A 17927-nucleotide genomic window follows, 5' to 3' on the forward strand; every position below is an offset into this window, starting at 1 on the left:
ATGATAGGCCTCCGGTGGTATGGTCTCTGTTACTAGGTACACCGGGCTATAAATTCTGACACACTACCTGTGTCCACTAAGGGTGTATGGGTTTGCCCACCCGAATACGCCGATGTGGAACTAATATTACGGCCTGGGCCGTCTTGTTGTTTCTGCTAAAGCTTAAACTTTCAACTTGGCGCACGTGGAAGGGAACTAATATAGTAAAGCGAGGTACACGAAAGGTAATAATATATTTTGTACAGTTGGACTGAACTAAATATGTAAATAGGACATATTTTATTGTGTTTGTTTACTTACTTTGAAATTTTTCTAGGGCACAATAATATTTTTTAGGGGCACCGATATTTTTTGAGGGGCACCACGGGGCACTCTCAGATTTTTTTGAGGGGGCACAAATTATTTTTGAGGGGGCTGGCTACGGGCCTGGGGAGAATTCCAATGAATACGCGTTATTACAGATGATTACGCGCTATTACAAATGATTACAGATGAGTACGCGTTATTTCATAATGATTACGGGTGATTACAGATGAGTACGAAGATTACAAATGATTACGGGATTACGAATGAGTACAAAAGATTACAGAAGATTACGTAATCATTACAGTTAGGGTGTACACCGATTACGGGAAGTAGTTAGCCCCTCGACGTTTAGCTCTTCAAAAACAAAATGCACAACACTTAAAGTTTTTTAATAACTTTATTTTTACGTAAAGCCGGTAGAACACAGTTGTCTTTTTTTTAATGATACCTGCAGGAAATCAATCTGTGAGTGGGTAATGTTATAATTAGTGCGCTAGTAATTTCCATATAATCTATATATATATTTTTTTGTTCATACACGAAAATAGGTCTTTTTTATCAATTTTTAGGCCTTTTTGCCCGAAATTAACGGTACATGTCAATTTATATAGATTACCAGTAGACTTTCACACCTTTTATTTTGGAGTTATACACTACCCAAAAGTTCAGAACCTTATATTTTTAGTAAAAGTACTGTTATGGGGTTTACTATACATGCAGTCCATAGGTGGTTCCTTTTAACTTAACATTACTATACATGTACCATATATAATTTCACCTCGTTTTCGGTTTTGCTTTATTTTTTTAGATTATTTCTGTTCGTATCTTGTTATTTTTATAATAATACGAATTAACGAAATCAATTCGATTGTAAAAGTGAACGCGGGGGGATTCATGCAAATATCTCTAATTTTACCCTAAAAGCGTATGAAATTTACGTAACTGTAAAATAACAAACGGGAATTTTATTTACATTCGTACGGAATATCAAATGGTTTTAACGACAATGTTTTAGGTCTACTATGATCATAGCGTTTATAGTTTTGAGCTTCGTGACTTTTTAGGCGGTTTCGAGGGAGTATTACTATTTAGTGAATATACGATTTTCATATAAAACAAATATTAAATTGAATGTAATATGCCGCTTATCAGTTGAAATTTGACTGAAAATATATTTAAAAACAATTCTTATGAACTAAATTTGGTAAAAGTTTTTTTTAATAACGTGTATAAAAATTAATTTTCCTTCATATATATATATTTTTCTTTAAATTATTTTTTGGACAATCCCAATTTGTTTCTCGTTTTGGCCTAAAAGGAGCTTGGACACCCTCGAACTCTTCTCGCAGACGCCGGTATACAAACATTTACATTTTTATTTAGCCATCGCTGGTTGTTTTTAAATTTGTCTTTTGATTGTAAATATAATATCGAGTATTAATAATAATGTAATTTTTTTCCTGACCGGTGTGAGTGTGTGTTTTTTAAATCTTTTGAGCATTTTGGTATTTAAACTTGTTGTAATTTATTTGTTATTTATCAGGTTGTTCCAGTATAATTTCAACGCGCGATTTAGGCCTATTTCATTATCCATTTATCGGTGTTTTTCCTTAAAATATAGACGATTTCTAAAACCTCTAAAAAATTCGATTGAATATTTTTTTTCATCGCGGTGGGTAAATTAGTAGGCCTAATTTATGGCACTCTCGTTATTTTAGGGATCGTCCTTAAAAGTTTGAACGGTAACCTTTGTCCCGATTTTATAGTTAGTTTCGCGAAAGGCAAGGTTTCATCGTTGAGTGTTCGTCTTAACAGTTAACGGCGTGAGATTGCTCGTTTATCGGGAATGGAAGTTCGGTGGTATCCAAAATGGCTGTGTTTTTGGCACTATTAACGTCCACATTCGCGTAAGAAAGTCTGTGCGGAGTATTTTGCAAGTTTTGGTTCAAGGACGCGGCGTCTAACGTCTGTAGGGCCGCGTTCCCGCACTCTCCGTTGTAGACAGACGGGCTTTCGTCTAAAGAGACGAGAAGGGGGGCCGCCGGCCCCTCGTCGTACTCGCTCTGGAGCAAATTGGCGCTTTTGTCGGTGGGGGCGGGCGGCGCCGCTGGTAACGCGTCTAATGACAGCGTCGAAGAAGTTTTCATGTTCGGGCCGACGTTCGTGAGCGAAGTCGCGGAGCAGTCCTCGCTCGGGATCGCCACGTAACCGTCGGGCCTCGTGGAAGGACCTTCATTGTTTGGCGTACTGAAACTCGTTTCCCAAGTACCGTCGGGGCTCTTGAGCACGTTACCGGCGCAGGATTCACTGGGCGAAAAAACAATGTTTGGAGCCCTCGGTGGCAACTCGGGCGCCGCGATGTTGTCGTCGTTCCTGTTCGCCGCGCCGAGAGCTCGACCACCCAGCGCCGAAGAAGGACCACCAAGAAGGCGATCCATGGAGTCCACGCTCGTGGAACCGGACTGAAGGTCAGACATGACCGTGCCTAAACTGTAGTTCGAAGAAGGCATCGGAATCAAGTAGTCTTCTGATCCAGGACTCTAATTAATGGACGAAAAGGATGTCAAATTAATTTGAGCGGGTCTTTTTGTTGGTGCTGGAGGGAGTTAAAGCTTGCCTGTAAACAAGTTTCAGCGCTGTCCGATGAAGGACGCATTATCGTGGCGTCTTTTTCCATCGAAGGCGGTCGATCGAATACTGGTAACAGTGTAGATATAACGTCAGGGTCCTTTGGGGAAATACGTGATCATGTTAAGATGGCGCGTAAAGGCTGGTTTTCACTAACTAAGGAGACATCAAGAGGCGTTTCTCCCCGATTGGTTTCAAACCCGGGGGTTAAGTAGACCTTCATGTACCTTTTTTTTTGAGATACGCACATCGGTGTCGACCCAAGGCCTTAGACACCAGCACACAATAACTGATTAATCAGGGGGAGATAAGTGTAACGGCTACGCCAACGGGGGGATACGTGGGGACAGGGGTGGGGACACGGGTGGGGACACCCGTGGCGGAAGTATTCCGACCACCCGTTGGGGGATTGGCGGTCGTCCTCACACGACCATCCACAAACTCTGCCTTCCAGACGCTTGGGATTACAAGAGTACGTCACTACTCCCGCCAGCCTTAATGTACCTTCAAAGCTCCTAAAGGGAAAACTTTCAATGGTCATTCGTTTTGCCATGGCAACCAAAAATGTTTTTCACAACTCAAATCTAAACTTTCTTTACGTAAAATAGCATGCGAAAAACACGGATTGTAATTGCCATTTTCAAAAAATTAAAATTTTGGCAAAACAATTGGGTAAAATCCAAAAAATTTGGTTAAATTAATTAAATACAATCCGTGATTTTCCTATGCTATTTTACGTTGAGAAAGTTTAAATTTCAGTTTTTTTAAAACATTTTTGGTTGCCATGGCAATGCGAATGGCCTTCGAAACTTTTCCCTTTAGGAGCTTTCAAGGTACATGAAGGTCTAATCAACCGCCAAGTTTTAAAGAAATCGGGGAGAAAGACCTCGGGATGTCTCCTTGTCAGTCAAAAACACGAGCGTCGACGCCAAAATATTTGCTAGGCCTATTTCTTTTTCGAGTGAAAATGTGCTTTTTACCTGAGAACAGTAACCAAGACGTTCCAGAATGGTCCCAAAAGTGGGTCTTTCTTCAGGTACTGGGTGCCAACATTGCGTCATTAAGTGGTAAACTGGTCCGGGACAGCCCCGCGGAGCTTCCAACCTCCTTCCGGACGTGACCAATTGCATTACTTCTTGATTTCCCCGTCCCGGATATGGCATGTATCCGAGGGACATCACTTCCCATAATAGTACGCCAAAAGACCTGAGTGATGTGAAAAGTGGGTGGTCAGTGTAGACGTGACATACGTACAGACACAGCCAGAAACTAGTGTCGTCGATATTTCGCTTAAGGCTTAATGGGCTTGCGCGAAAATCGAGAAGCTCCACTTGATCGCAGATCATATTTTGGTATTTTTCCAGACCTATTTCCGGAGTACGCGCGGGGTGGATTTGGTGAGGAACGAAATATCTAGTAGTTTTGAGCAGCTTGTTGGGAAAAGGAGTCGCGACTTACGAGCCAGTCAATTTACGCGTGCCATCGTGGCTATCAGCGAAAGTATCTATAAACGTCGAGGTATCTCACCATATATCGGTTTTCGACGTGAATACGCCATCCATAAAAGCTTCGGGCGGCATCCATTTCACCGGAAGCATGGCCTTCCCTCCTTTCCGATAATAATCCGCTCTACGTGGAAAGACGACAAATACTGTATTACGAGGTTACGCTTTATCAAAAATCTTTTTCTTCACCTGTATATATCCCTCGCCATTCCGAAATCCGCAATTTTGACAACTCCGGAAGCTGATTTAGTAGTTAGTAAACAGTTCCGAGCTGCTATGTCTCTATGTACATTCGTAAAAGAGACGCAAAAATTAAATATAAATTATCTATCGACAATTACTTTTAATATCGAGAATGAACATGACGGCAGAGATTCTAATCTCCTGGCATATTGTAGGCTAAAATGGCTAATACGTTTTAGCTTGTTCCGGAATTTGGGAGTATGGTAAGAAGAGTAACTGTATGATGTTATTTTAATTCGTTTCTGTGGTCGCGAATAGTTGGAGTCGGGGTAAAAGGGTTTTCCCAAAATGAATGAACATTTTATCAGATAAAATAATAATAATCAGCTAGGCTAATACCCAAGGCACCACCCCAAGTCATCTAGCGACCTTTATTGCCTTTAATACAGGTGGTCGTGTTAAATTGCATAGGAGCGTGGTGGAAAGCCCTTCATGCTACGCTAGTCAACAGCTCCCTACACTCACTATTACCGTTCACCTCGACAATTTTTTATGGAAAGAGGAAACCGAAGACTCCATAACCAGTGGAGAGATAACGTTCAAGCTCAACCCGGAAGGGGTTGTTCCGAGTTTTCACCCAGTGCCACAAGCTGGGATCGAACCCGGCTCCTATTACTGCGAGGCAAAAGTGCTACCCACTCCGCCACCCACTGGATTTTATCAGTTTACTCTCTTTACTCCCGTTTTTGAAGAGTATCCCTAATACTCTGGAGGCATTGTCTTCACCAGAACAAGCGCATAGTTTAATTTAGAGTAAAAGGTGTACACCTTTTGTTCAGAACAAGCGAAAAGTAACCATATTTTTGTAGTGAAAGTTCGTCCGCTTTCGATTGGTCTTGGCGCTCTTTCACACAGACGATCGTCATCTATGTTTACGTTTTTCGATTAACAAGCCGACAAACTTTCGTTACGGAGTACGCGAGCGCGGTGCCAGAAGCTATTGGCATTGCCTTGTATTCTTGGGTACACGAATGCATTTATGAAACTATACCGTACCTGTGTATGAAATGATTCTCTTCCAAATACTGACATCCTTTGGCTACATCCGAAGCCAATCTCAAGAGATCGGCCATAGTTAACATTGGAGATGTATTCTGAATGAACGAAAAGTAGTCCAATTTTAGACATCACGGAAATTTACGATAAAATGATAAGTTAATAATATATTCGAAGGAGTATTAATCTAGGTCATGAAAACGACGCTGATTCTAATGGCCGCGAATTTACCACCAAACGGCGGGTGTGTACACAGTGATGTATGTACTATGGGAGGGGGTCGCGGTGTTTTAGAAATACATAAATGTATTTAGAGAACCTCAAACAGCCTCTAGAAATTAACAGGACCCAAAAGCTCTAGCAAAATTTTCCGCGTGTCTTACGTTAATTTTAAATATTATTATACTGCCTAAATATACTAATTTCAGGGACGATAATATACTGCTCAGTTCAGTCACGAGTCCCAGTTGGAGCTTGGCGGGAGGGTCAGTGTTGAAAATAGGTTCGGTTAGAAAATTAGCATTCAAACAATAGGAAGTGTCATACTTATGGTTATTACGGTACTTATGCTTCTGTTAAAATGTAATTTAGTGGGCCTACGAAGGTTTAGTTATGAAAGTACCGCAACTGACGTTTGACCTATTTTTGGATGTTCAAAAGTAGAGTAATTACCGGTTTCGGTCTGAAAGCTCGAAGGAACGATTTGAGGTCTCCTCCTGGCAGTAATTCCAAAACTATGAAACGTGGCAATTTTTCAAAACAAACACCGATGAAACGCACGATATTGGGATGGTTGAATTTACTGAAAATGAAAATGATGGTTAAAGGCCTCTCGTTACTTTCCGCGTTTATTTCTCGTAAATTGTCTTCAAGGCGGTATAAATAGGCTCTACTTCATAATCATGGCTTCCGTGAAGAAGTCTTGCTCCGCTTGGGCCGAGGCGGCTTCCGGGAGGGTCTACGATAAAGTGGGCTCTCGTTAAAAACCACTTCAAACCGTATCTAATATGTGGCGTTTCTTAGGTCGCTCATTAGCTCTCTAATTCTAACGTTAATTACCTTTACAGCGACAGTCAACTCTGACGTTTCTCCCGGAACGTTGGCCAAATATCCCTGGTACACTTCTCCAAATGCTCCTTGTCCTAAGGCTCTGATTTAAAAACACACGCAAGTTCATTTCATCAGGCGCGTTGTGAACGTAATAAAATTAATGAGACATTTCGGAGGAAATATTATTTCTACTTCAGGGATGTTTAGACGCCTTTCGTTTTGGTGGTAGAACATAAATTGAAAATAAAACTAGCCCTAGCCCAAGCAGTAATAAAACACATTTTACCCATTTCTCTGTATAGTCTTTTTAAAGGAAATATAATATATAAAACGTGTAAATATCCCAGTAGAAATAGAAATAAATCTAATAATGTATCGTCGATTTTTACTTCTCACAAATAAGATCAAAATTATAGATTCACAGAATCATTTAAAACATTCAGGTAGCTTTCGTCAAGTGACTCAGGCATAGATTTATCCTTCGCAAAATAATGATTCGGTAGTGTTCTATCATAGACAGAACATATACCTGAGGGGACGAGAATCGCCTACCTTCCACAGTTTCCACTGCATTTCCGTCGCTGTTTCTTGGTGGGGTCTAAAAATTAGAGCGTATTCTCGTCCCCTTACTGATATATACTGTCTATGGTCCTATAAAGCATTGTCAGAGCCACTCCCCCCCCGTGAACACGGATTGAAAACCACTGTTAAAAGTATTCTTACTTGACTAAAGTGAGATTTTCTCTGGGTATCTCTTTCAAATCCTGTAACGTGCAAGTGCTGCCGCCGAATTCGTAATTGGGGTTGTATTCCGTGACCATTCCTCCACCCGCCCCGGCCGCCTGCGCTCGCAGACGGCTTAGTTGGAGCTCAGCGTTGCTAAGACCTTCCTGACTCGCCACTCGACCGGCGGCACCTTGAGTCTTGCGAAAATGGTTGACTTTGCGAATATATTTCATTAGATTGGTTTTTCTTTCTGTTTTATCATGCATCAAAATGTCTTAATTACTTACAAGCCAGACAGAAGAAGAATAGTATAACGGCTATCGAGACCAAAATACACAGAATGATAACGATCATATGGTGCAGAGACAGAGTTCGCGGGTCTTTTATTCCGGGTTTGACTGTAAGACAATAATTTACTCGTAAGGCAACGTAATTGAAGTATTTTTTACAAGAATTTAAGTACTTACAAGAACAGCTTTTTCCATCGGGGTTAAGGGCGTATTCTTTGGAGCAAGCGCATTTTCGAGTTTTGGTTTCGATTGTGAGATAGACGCACCATTGCGCGCAGTTGCAATGGGTGCCGGGCATGGCCATAGCCAGAATAACCGAGCCGTCATCCTCGTTGACTCCCTTCTCCACTAGTGGTTCCATGGCCACGTTGGATACGTACGAATATCCGCCTTGTCCGTTCTCTTTTGGTCCCGATCCACCATTCCCTCCTTCAAGAGCGTCGTAAAGAATAGTTAGCTTAAGGGTTTGGTTAGAAAGTAGCAGTGTTGGATTATAACGTTTGACCTCTGTATCCGCCTCCTCCGCCCCCGCCTTCGCAACCTCCCCCGCCGCCTCCAAAGCCACCAGCGCCGCCGTACACCTTGTCTTTCACGCAATGGACACCACCGACGCTCGAGTTCTCGACCAAATAAACGCTGCGGCCAGTGACGGTAACGTTGTGCACGAAATCGCCAAACGCACCCCCGCCACCTATTCGAAAACGATCAAGTTGTTACGGTCGCTCAGTTCACTGAACGAACGCGATAAGGGCTCTAAAAACGCAGCGACGCGAGAAACATATTAAAGGCTCTATAAACTTCGTATACATTATACTTCAGTGTATCTCTTTATGTTGGCAGAATGACCAGGTTACTTTCATGGTGATACAGTAAAATGCGGCTCACGATCTCAAATTTACAAATAAGTACCTTCAGAAACGACTGTTTATAACAATACTTTTACGTTACGATTGAATACGGTATAGGCAAAAGTCTGGGTAACGTCGTACGATATCATAGTGTCAAGTCCGTATAATTGACGCTTCAATAAAACATCTTCAAGGAAATCGCCAAGAAGTAATATTTCCGAGAACTAGGACCTGAAAGTTACTGTTTATATATTGCTTGTTGAAATAATGGAAACTTTTCAGCTGTACGATATGCAACAAGTGTTTCCTTTTAACCAGGTAGCTGTTTTAGACATATTAAGACTTAGCAAAAACACAAAGTTCTGCTTACAGGAGAAAAGTTTCAATTATTTCAACAAGCAGTAACTTGCAGATCTTGGCTCTCGGATATATTACTTCTTAGCGATTTACTTTTATTTAAGCGCCTATTGGTCGTTATTTAGCCCAAGTAAGCTTGAGTTTTCTCGACGTAAGCGTTTTAATTTACAATAGACCATGGCCTCAAGTAAATATTAAATTAATCACCGTTGTTATAAGGCCTTTAAGATTAACGGACTTTTTAAAAATCCATTATCACCGTCGCTGCGTTTTTTAGTCTATAATCATACCAGCATCGTAGTTCTCGGATAGTCCGGGTTCGGCAGGCACTGAAACGTTTTGTCCCATGGCATCGGGGTTGACGTACAGATCGTGGTTGATCTCTTCTTCCGTGGACAGTCCTCCCCCTCCAGCCGCTGCCAGTAGCAAAACTATCTCCCGATTCTCAACGTCGCCCGTCAACTAAAGGATCATTTTTGAGATTTTGAGTTATCGCTTGTCGTAGTTAATTCTTCGCGTAATAGGCTTCTTAAGAATACCTTGAAGACGAATGTGGCACCTCCGCCTCCTCCGCCTCCCGCCTCCGCTCTCTCGATCTTGGGATTCATTCTTCTAAGATCGCTGATGCCGTTTCTTTTAGCCAATTTTCCCCTTTTCTGTGGGTTCCACGCTTTTGGGACATTGGCCATCCAGATCGCGTCGCTCATCTACGTGTCCCCGCGTATAAATGGACATTATTATAAGCGTTTGGATTGAGAATTACGCGTATAATTTACGTGAGAATCGGCGCCAGAACCCCTTTGCCCAACTATGACGTACAGTTCCTCGTCTGGTTCGAGGAAGAAAGCGGCTCGGACGTAGTCTCCGCGACCTCTCGCTTGCGTATTCCGTAAACCTTTTCCACCAGCTGCGCCATACGCGAAGATCCTATAGTAATATCACGAAAAGTATTTTTCTAATACGCCATTTTCAATTGACCGATTTCAAAATTACGTTTTTGCGCGTGACAGTACCTTTACATTGTGAAGTATAGCAGGCTTATTTACGTGCTTTTATACCCATGGCGGCGTATTTTCACGTGCCAAATTAATTTTAAGATCCCCCAATTCCCCCATTTCCTAGCCAAAGCGGAATCACTTGGCGAAATATTTTCAGTTACTCGGCTACAAGAAGAAGACGATTACTCAAGTCTAACCAAGTCAATTGTTGTTTTTATAAACTAAAAAGTAGTCTAGCCCAACTGGTTAAAATGTTGCTCTTACGAAAACGCTATATTCCTCTGGCGACTGTATAAAAATAGCTATTCATTTTATAGACGCATTTTCTTCCTGAAGCCAGGTTTTCATTTTCCAAAAGGACAAATACGCAGCTACGGCGCGTCGACACAAAAAAAATATATATTAGCTTAGTTTCCACTAGCGCACGTAATAATGTGTTTTTCTTTGAGCGCGTAAAAACGTTGGTACGTGTCGAAGTTGAATGATGTACCGTTGATGCATGTTTTTTTTTCACGCGCTTGCGTTCCGAAGTTTTGTAACGCGTCGTTTAGCGCGCTAGTGTAAACCAAACTTTAGAACTAAAGTTTAGTTTCCACTAACGCGTAATAGTATATTTTTTTATTAGTAAAACTTTGTACGTGCCAAAATTTAGGGATACGACTTTGCGCGAGCTAGTGGAAACTAAGCTTAACGGAGATTTTTGCGTCGATGCTCGATGTCGAGGCTTTTATCCCAATTTTTAAAACCAGCCCTTATTTCCGATTGAGTTCCGAGCCCAAGCGGCGAGGTCCATTTAAAGAGTAAGTTGCGCATCCAAGCTATTTGTATCAATACTTCGTAGCGAGTCGCAGAATCGATTTTATCGAAGTCGGCTGTTCCATGTCAAAACCTAGTAAACGCCATTTTTTAAATTTAAGATATTTGATTTACCTTACTTCTTATGGTAATGTAAGTTGTGCTTACTGGAATATCTCATTGACGAATGTATTTAGGGGTAGAGGTTTGAATTTTTATGGTAGGTGTACAATTTGCATTTATACTTGAATTTACCACTAATTCGAAATTATCGTTTACTAGGTTTTACCACCAGACAGTGTCCATTTCTCGATGAACCACTTACGAGTATAAACCCGCTTTTTGCACTTTGAACACTTGCGTCCCTCCAAGAGTGATGTTGACGGGGGCAGGCATACCCGGGCCGCTGTAATGCCAAGTCAGGCATTGTTCCATCGTGGGTCCTAAGCTTCCGGTCGACCCGCACGTGTTGAAGCCAACCCCTGAAAAAACCACGTTTTAGCCATACAAAAGCTCATTTACGGCGATGATAGTTACAAGAGGGAGGTTCGGACGGGTCATTCCTCGGCGCCGTTTCGGGGACGTTGATGCCGAAACACTCGGGGCTCATGGTGAAATCGTCTATGGCCGGATTTCCTCCCGACTGGTATTTCCGCTGTCCGGTGAAAGTCAGTTTGTAAGGGTTGCGTATTCCGTGCGGGACGACGATCACCTTCCTCTGCCAATCGTCCTCCTCGCTTTGTTTCACGATGGCCAGTGTGACCTCTCTCCCGGAATGGTGGCTTTGCTCCACGGCCGACACTTTCATGTCCGCGATTTTGTTCCCGCGCGCGAAAAAGTAGTAAAATCGGATCTACAGGGAAAGGGTAAAAAAAAGAAACGTTTATCTCAGGGGGGTCAGGGTCATTTGACGAATGTAATCGAAGGTATACCCACCGTGCAGGAGTCTCTGAAGGGGGAGTTTGGCGATCGGTGGTAGTAGTAAGGCGGCTGGATGACAGGGCTGACTAGTTTGACGTGGTGGCCCATGCTGCTCTTGGTGTATTTGAGGAACATATAGTGGCCCGTTTCGTTTCCGAAAGTGTGATCTCCTCGGGGTCCGGTTCGTTCTTTCAACTTGCGTTGACTGCGCACCCAGAAACCGCTCAATTCCGTCGATGTGCCGTTGCTCCAGTTTCCACATATCGGCGTCTTCTCACTTTCGAAGTCGCAACGAGCGAATTCCGGTACTTTGTCTGAGTGCGAATATATTTCATTACATTACGTGTCAAATTTACCTACTTCCGTTTGTTTGCCCCGAGATATATGGTATCTGTGTCCAAATTCAATGGTCCGCCCCACCCAACGAAATCAGCGAAACACCCAATTCAATTAGGGGGGGGATTTACACCCCTGAATCTCAAAATCGAGATATACACCAGAACTGTACAGAGAAGCTGTCTAGTTGAAGACCAATAAATTATTTAGTTCTTACAACGTAACCATTGTTTATTGCAACACGCGTATAAGTCTCTAACGACAATTAATATCAAATTGAACTAATTAGTAATTGGTTCTTACCGCAATTCCTTCTTTCGTCGTCTCCCAGGGGACAGTCTGAAGTCAAATCGCAAACTTGGCTATTCTCGATACAGCGAGTGACGTTCGATTCCCGAGGATTTGGTTGACACTCGTAGTCGCAGATCTGGTAAACGGGGTAATTCCTGGAGCAATTCCTCAACTCAACGTTGTCCAGCGCCACTCGCAAACCTTCGAACGTCGTCTCTTCCTCGTTGCTGTCTTCGTCTTGCTGGATTTGCAGGATCAGTTGGAAAGGATAGATCTTGGAGCCGATCTTGTGACTCTTGACGTTCCAGCTGTAATTGTAAACGGAAATTTCAGTGGTTGAACCTGTGATTCGGAGTTTTTGGTATTGGTACTAGTATTGAGTACCCTTCTTGGATGTCGTCGTTGCGAAAGGAACCGAAGACTAGAGCGGATTCGTTCTTCTGGTGAAAGTACTTGATTTCTATGTAGTATTGGACGGACGCGTTCTTCGCGTTCTTTTGGTAGAGGAGGTAATGAAGTTCACATCCTTTGGATTCCGAGCTTAAGCGGGGGCTGCTCAAGGTCGGGAAGTCCTTTTTGGTGACTTTGGAGCCTTCGTAGAAGAGAAAGTGTCCTGCGCGAAGAGATTTATGTCCGGGGCTTAGGAATCTTTTATTACAAGCTAGTTGATATTCCGCGTAAGCGTTGGGAAATTTCTCTTTTCCGTCCACGGCCCGCTTCTTGTTTATAACCCTTCATTTGAGAAATTTCCCTTTTCCATCCACGCCTCGTTTCTTGTTTATAATCCGCGTCCCTTCATTCCGTTTATATCTCCCCTCTTGCTTTTTAAATTAATATTCAGGCCGTGAAAAGAATTTCGTGACAACTATTATTTGTAATAGCTTTTCAAAAGTTCTTAATTATAGTCAAATAAAGTACGCTAATTGCTTTACTTTTTCAGCGTAATTTTTTATCTAAATGACGTTATTCGCGTATCGCATTTCTATTTACGTTCGCGCGTACGGGGATGTGGTCCTATGGTTTCAATTCGCGTCATATGGTAGCTAAAAAGATATATTTTTTAAATACGTTATAGTTCGTCGTGTTCGATACGTAACGTTATTTCAGGTGATAGGAAAAGTAGGCTTAAGACGCGATGTTGATTTCGTTCACTTTACTACAAAATACTCGAACGATTTAGGGAAAGAGTGTCGCGGTGTAAACGTTATATCTCACCGTCGTAATGTCCCTCGTAATCCGGTGATCCGTTCGGTGGCACGGAGAGACTGGGGTCTTCTCGTTGGGCTTGATCATCGTCGGTGGAAGAATTTCGCTGGCCTCCGCCCACCCGAAAATGGCGCGACCATTGCCATCCTTGGCAAGAAGAGTGGCTTTTTTCGAAATCGCAACGAGGAGAGAATTCTTGAGCGGGAGCCGTCGGCCAGCGGTAGAAGCCCAAACATAGCGTCGTCCAAAGGAAGGCCGCGATCCTCCAAGTCCACTTCAAAAGCGACCGCATTGTCCGGCACGAGCGGCGAAGGTCATTCTCTTCCGAACCAGAAGTCGTAAAACATCGGCCTCCTAATACTCTCCTCTCTTCCGTCCGCGACTCTCGGACTCCTCCTCTCTATCTTAGTTGAAAGTTAACTCCGGCGTAAACTCTTTGTCGGCGAACTGATGAGGCGTTCGCGTAACGAGAACCAGAAATGGGGAAGACAGCCTTTAGGAGAGAGCGAGCGCGGAGCCAGCCGAGAGAGAGAGAGACGCGATTCTTGAGAGGGGGGGGGTGGAGCTGATCGCGGCGGAAGGGGGGAAAGATGGAGAAGCGTCGCTAGGCAACGCTAGTGATGCGGAGGATCTTCTACGAAATGATGGCGGAGAGAGAGATGGAGAAAGATCTAGAGTAGAGAGAGAGGGGGGGGGGATAAAAGGGGCTGGGGAAAAACACGAACGGTTAAACGTGGTAGGCTGGCTTTCGGCGTTGGGAATATTCATCCACTTTATCCGATTTACCTTGGATGCTGGGACGAGTTTTATCCGAGTTTTCTCATCCACGAGATAGTATAGACGCGGATGGAAGACGCCGCTTCGGCGCTATCGTCGCCGGAGTCTTCGCTACGAGAGAGAATAAATCTGGGCCGCGTTGATGTTGAGACGGATGAAGGATCTCTCTTTCGGAAGATGTTGCTCGCAGCGACGGTTGCGCCGTAACTGACGGAGAAAAGAGTGCCAGAGAGTGAGAGAGCTAGGATGCGGCGCTTGCGCTCCGCCACCACCAACATCATACCTCTCTTTTACTCAACCTCTCCTCGCTCGTAGTAAAGCCCCCCCCCCCCCGCCATCCACGCGTAACCCCCTCCCCTCCTCCCGCCGGCTCTCTCGAACATAGTGTCGCTTCCCTGGGATTTAGCTTCGAGATCGATGGAAGGAGCGAAGGCCACGCGCCCCCCTTCCCCCCCCCCGTCGGCCGGTGCTCTACCTTCGGCTTCGGCTATCGAATTTGCCAGACCTCCCGGACCTCCTTTTAGTTTCTTTTTGTCTCCGCCCTCAGCGAATCCCCGAGTTCGAGAAACGGGGCCCGCCGCGACCGAAAAGAAAGCTCCGTCCCCTCCAACGGCGGCTTCCCCTCCCGACGCCGGCCGACCCGATCCGCCGAGTTCATCCGGCGACCTTCGAGTTTCCGGCGGGCCCGGCCGTATTCTCGTGACGTCACCGCCCGTTTCGCTTCCGCGAGAAACGGAGCCGGTTAGGCCGCCAGTATACGCCGTTATTAGAAAAGGTTTTTAGTCCTTGGGTTTTGCTAAAAAGACGCGGGAGCAGAGCCGAATCTAGGTTAATATCACGAAATGCCGAGGCTTCCTTCACCTTTTTTCCGCTCATTTCGAGGGTTTTTGCGACGAGGCTCGCGCGCGCACACGACGCGCCAAGTATTAAGCCTCACTTTTAATAAGTTTTTGTTTAATATCGCGTGCATCCCCCCCCCCTTCCGTATGAGCCTGGACATGAGGTGGTGGACATTAGTTTAATCAAACGCCAAGGAGGGGGTCTTCGCCATAGCGTCCCGGGGTGCATCCACCCAGCTGATTTGTGCATTTTGCATACTCTCCATCGGTTCGCTATTGTTCGCTCGAGGCCGATTATCGACATGCCCTTTTCTCTACCCCCCCCCCCCTCGAACCACCCCTTAACCCTTAATAATGGTACTTATACACGGGCTTGTTTTGCATATTTTATGAAGCTTCTTCAATGAGTTTGCGATCTTGATTTCTGTACGCTTGGCGATCACGAAATAATAGCGAGTTTTATTTCTGCTTAATAGGTAAATTAAGCCCGCGCTTGAAAACACGTAGAAATGTAGACGTAGTTTATTTTGCACCTACTCTTTACATTATATATAGGGCGTGTTTAGGAGAAGGGTTTCAAAATGTGGATGAAGGCAATGGGGTGCAACATTGCTTTAATCGCAAACTATAAGTAGCTTTTAGGATTTTAGGTCTAAAGGGGGGGGGGGTGCAAAATATAAATTGGTGTTAGGTTTCAAAGGGGTTGCGTATTTACACCCCACTCGAAACGAAATACTGGACACGCCCTTAATCTACACGTTTTCTAGCAAGGGCTTAATTGGTCTATTTAATAAATAATGAAATAATTTCATAAATAATAAACACTTTTTAAATATTATACTCATTTTAATTTTGCATTAACTAATAAATAATTAATTAGTTAATTTTTTCTAACAATTTAAATGTCAGGTGTTAGTATATTCAGGGTGCCAATAAATAATATCAATTTATAGGCAGCAATTGTGCAATTGCGGATAGAGTTCTATCACCTCAGAACCCACAAACTGTGCGTAGCTTTTAAAAAAGCCCGCCAGGTTTTTCTATTTATTTTCCGCATCTGTTTTTGAGTTTCCTTCGTCGGGGTAGGCTTCTAAAACTGACTGCTAAGAGTTGTAGCTTGATTAATGTCTGAGCTCCCGTACATTTTTTTGGCGCGTTCGTAGTAGAAGAAAAAAACTGCGCGCTTCGACAAGGTCTTAAATCTGCCCCGATCGGGTCTCTAGCCAAAAATACTAATTTAAAGATTAACGGCTTTTCAATTCAATCGTTGCTATACCTTACTACGCGACGAAACAGTCTTCGTTTGACGGATCACAAAATCGAAAGTTGACTTCACCCGTCTACGTAACTTCGCGCAAACTGCCAACTTTATTTTAACTCTGATCGAATAATATTGTTGTTAACCACCTCGAAGCCCTCAATATAATCCGGATGTTTTGATCAGAAACTACCCTATTATTTTTGACATGTATGCCGAAAGTTCTTCGTCGAACGTCAATATTAACTGAATCTATTTACTCCCTGAAGGACCCCAATAAGTAGCTTTCGCGTCGCGTGACGTGGGTATTTCTGTATTGGGGAAGTTTTCCCCCGTTACGTCCCCCTTTGAAGCAATGTCAGCCATCTTGGACAAATTTATCGTGAAGCTTTCAAGTAATTAGCCTTTTCAGTTTAGAGAAAGCCACGTAGCGGCCAACGCGATAAGCTCATAAAATGCTGGATTTTCGTCTGCTTAGTGGACGATAAATAACAACGCATCTGTTTAGTAGACGAAGATGCAGCAGTTTATGGGCTTCTCGCGCTGGCCGCTACGTGGATTTATGTCAATTGAAAACGCTCATTATCTTCGTTTTATCGAGAATGCATTCAAGTACTATGAAAATGGGATTACAGATATTCTCTGAACCCCACCCTCGTATACTTTGTAGTGAAAGCTCGTCTGCTACCGGTTTTTCGTAACACTATTTGGCACACACGATCGTCATATATGTTTACATTTTGTAATTAAAAAGCAGACAAATTTTCTCCGCGACTTGTTCGTGGGTGGTACCAGAGGCAATGCTATTGATAACTTGGTTCATATAATAATTATGTACCTTCATGCATTCTTGGTTTTAGGTATTTCCGCGTTAAATTAATTCGACTTACCTAGTGCTAGTCGTATATATTCGATACCTTTTTGCAGAGCGAGCGATTTACGATTTGGCAAATCTCCCTGCTTTTTTTTTTCTTCTTCTTAAATCCTAACGTTCGCAGAAATATATTCTCTTTTTATTTAATATAATGTATCCCTTTTTCTCTCTCATTTCTACCTACGTAGTGTGTTATAAAACGAGCCTATTTTGACGTCAAGTACAACATTGCGATTTATATTAGAGACGCCATATTTTTTCCCGGTTTATATTGTCTTGTCAAAACCGTAAAAATAGCTCCAAAGGCGATTTCGCGCGTATATTTTTAAAGGGCTCCGTACTCGCCAGAGATAAACATTGTTTTGGTCGACGCGACAACGGAGCGACCCACGTGACCCAAAAATAGCCCGCAAAATCTTTCTTTGTAATCTGCGCCCTTCGCTTCTTTTAAGCGCTCTTGGAGTATAATGAATGCCAATCTTTGTAAAGGGTTCGGAAAGTTTCAACTTGAAAAATTGCAGACTATACTTGTGTATAGATCTTACTGGGTTTCAACTATGACGCATTTTCGTACTGCCCTTTTTAGTAGGTGTCAAGGGTGGTAATACATACTGAGACCAAAAACGTAATTAGGCTACTGATAACCATTTTACAGAAGCGAGAGGTACTTAGCGTTACTCCCA

General features: G+C 43.3%; 1 protein-coding gene across 3 annotated transcripts; it reads right to left on the reverse strand.

Moving 5' to 3' along the window:
- Nucleotides 1-730: 730 nt before the first annotated feature.
- LOC149936173 (ALK tyrosine kinase receptor-like) lies at nucleotides 731-17471 on the reverse strand. Of its 3 annotated transcripts, XM_090180857.1 has the most exons (24): nucleotides 17261-17471; nucleotides 14283-14480; nucleotides 13506-14203; nucleotides 12675-12903; nucleotides 12303-12598; nucleotides 11679-11977; nucleotides 11280-11595; nucleotides 11068-11224; nucleotides 9726-9876; nucleotides 9489-9656; nucleotides 9240-9411; nucleotides 8250-8435; nucleotides 7922-8173; nucleotides 7742-7852; nucleotides 7452-7668; nucleotides 6738-6828; nucleotides 6572-6636; nucleotides 6351-6480; nucleotides 5679-5776; nucleotides 4629-4721; nucleotides 4462-4563; nucleotides 3915-4140; nucleotides 2924-3034; nucleotides 731-2846 (listed from the first exon to the last, which is right to left on the reverse strand). In XM_090180857.1, the coding sequence occupies exons 3-24, from the start codon at nucleotides 13786-13788 to the stop codon at nucleotides 2115-2117; spliced, it is 4485 nt and encodes a 1494-aa protein (XP_090036983.1). In that variant the 5' UTR covers nucleotides 13789-14203; nucleotides 14283-14480; nucleotides 17261-17471; the 3' UTR covers nucleotides 731-2114. The 3 variants fall into 3 exon arrangements, with proteins under 3 accessions (XP_090036983.1, XP_090036984.1, XP_090036982.1); XM_090180858.1 differs by lacking the exon at nucleotides 14283-14480 and having other exon boundaries at nucleotides 13506-13900; XM_090180856.1 differs by lacking the exon at nucleotides 17261-17471 and having other exon boundaries at nucleotides 13506-14570.
- Nucleotides 17472-17927: the final 456 nt, after the last annotated feature.

Source organism: Leiobunum rupestre, chromosome 7, assembly GCF_980474605.1.
Source record: "Leiobunum rupestre chromosome 7, qqLeiRupe1.1.hap1, whole genome shotgun sequence".
Taxonomy (NCBI): Eukaryota; Metazoa; Arthropoda; class Arachnida; order Opiliones; family Sclerosomatidae; genus Leiobunum; species Leiobunum rupestre.

What these genes read in the sequence shown, in the direction of transcription:
- LOC149936173 (XM_090180858.1), bottom strand. Translation starts at nt 13,788, where the DNA reads ATGCGGTCGCTTTTGAAGTGGACTTGGAGGATCGCGGCCTTCCTTTGG. An exon ending in CGACGAAAGAAGGAATTGCG is followed by an intron (nt 11,978 to 12,302) that starts GTAAGAACCAAT and finishes ATTCGCACTCAG; the next exon opens with ACAAAGTACCGGAATTCGCT. An exon ending in ATGGCGAGGGATATATACAG is followed by an intron (nt 4,564 to 4,628) that starts GTGAAGAAAAAG and finishes CTTTCCACGTAG; the next exon opens with AGCGGATTATTATCGGAAAG.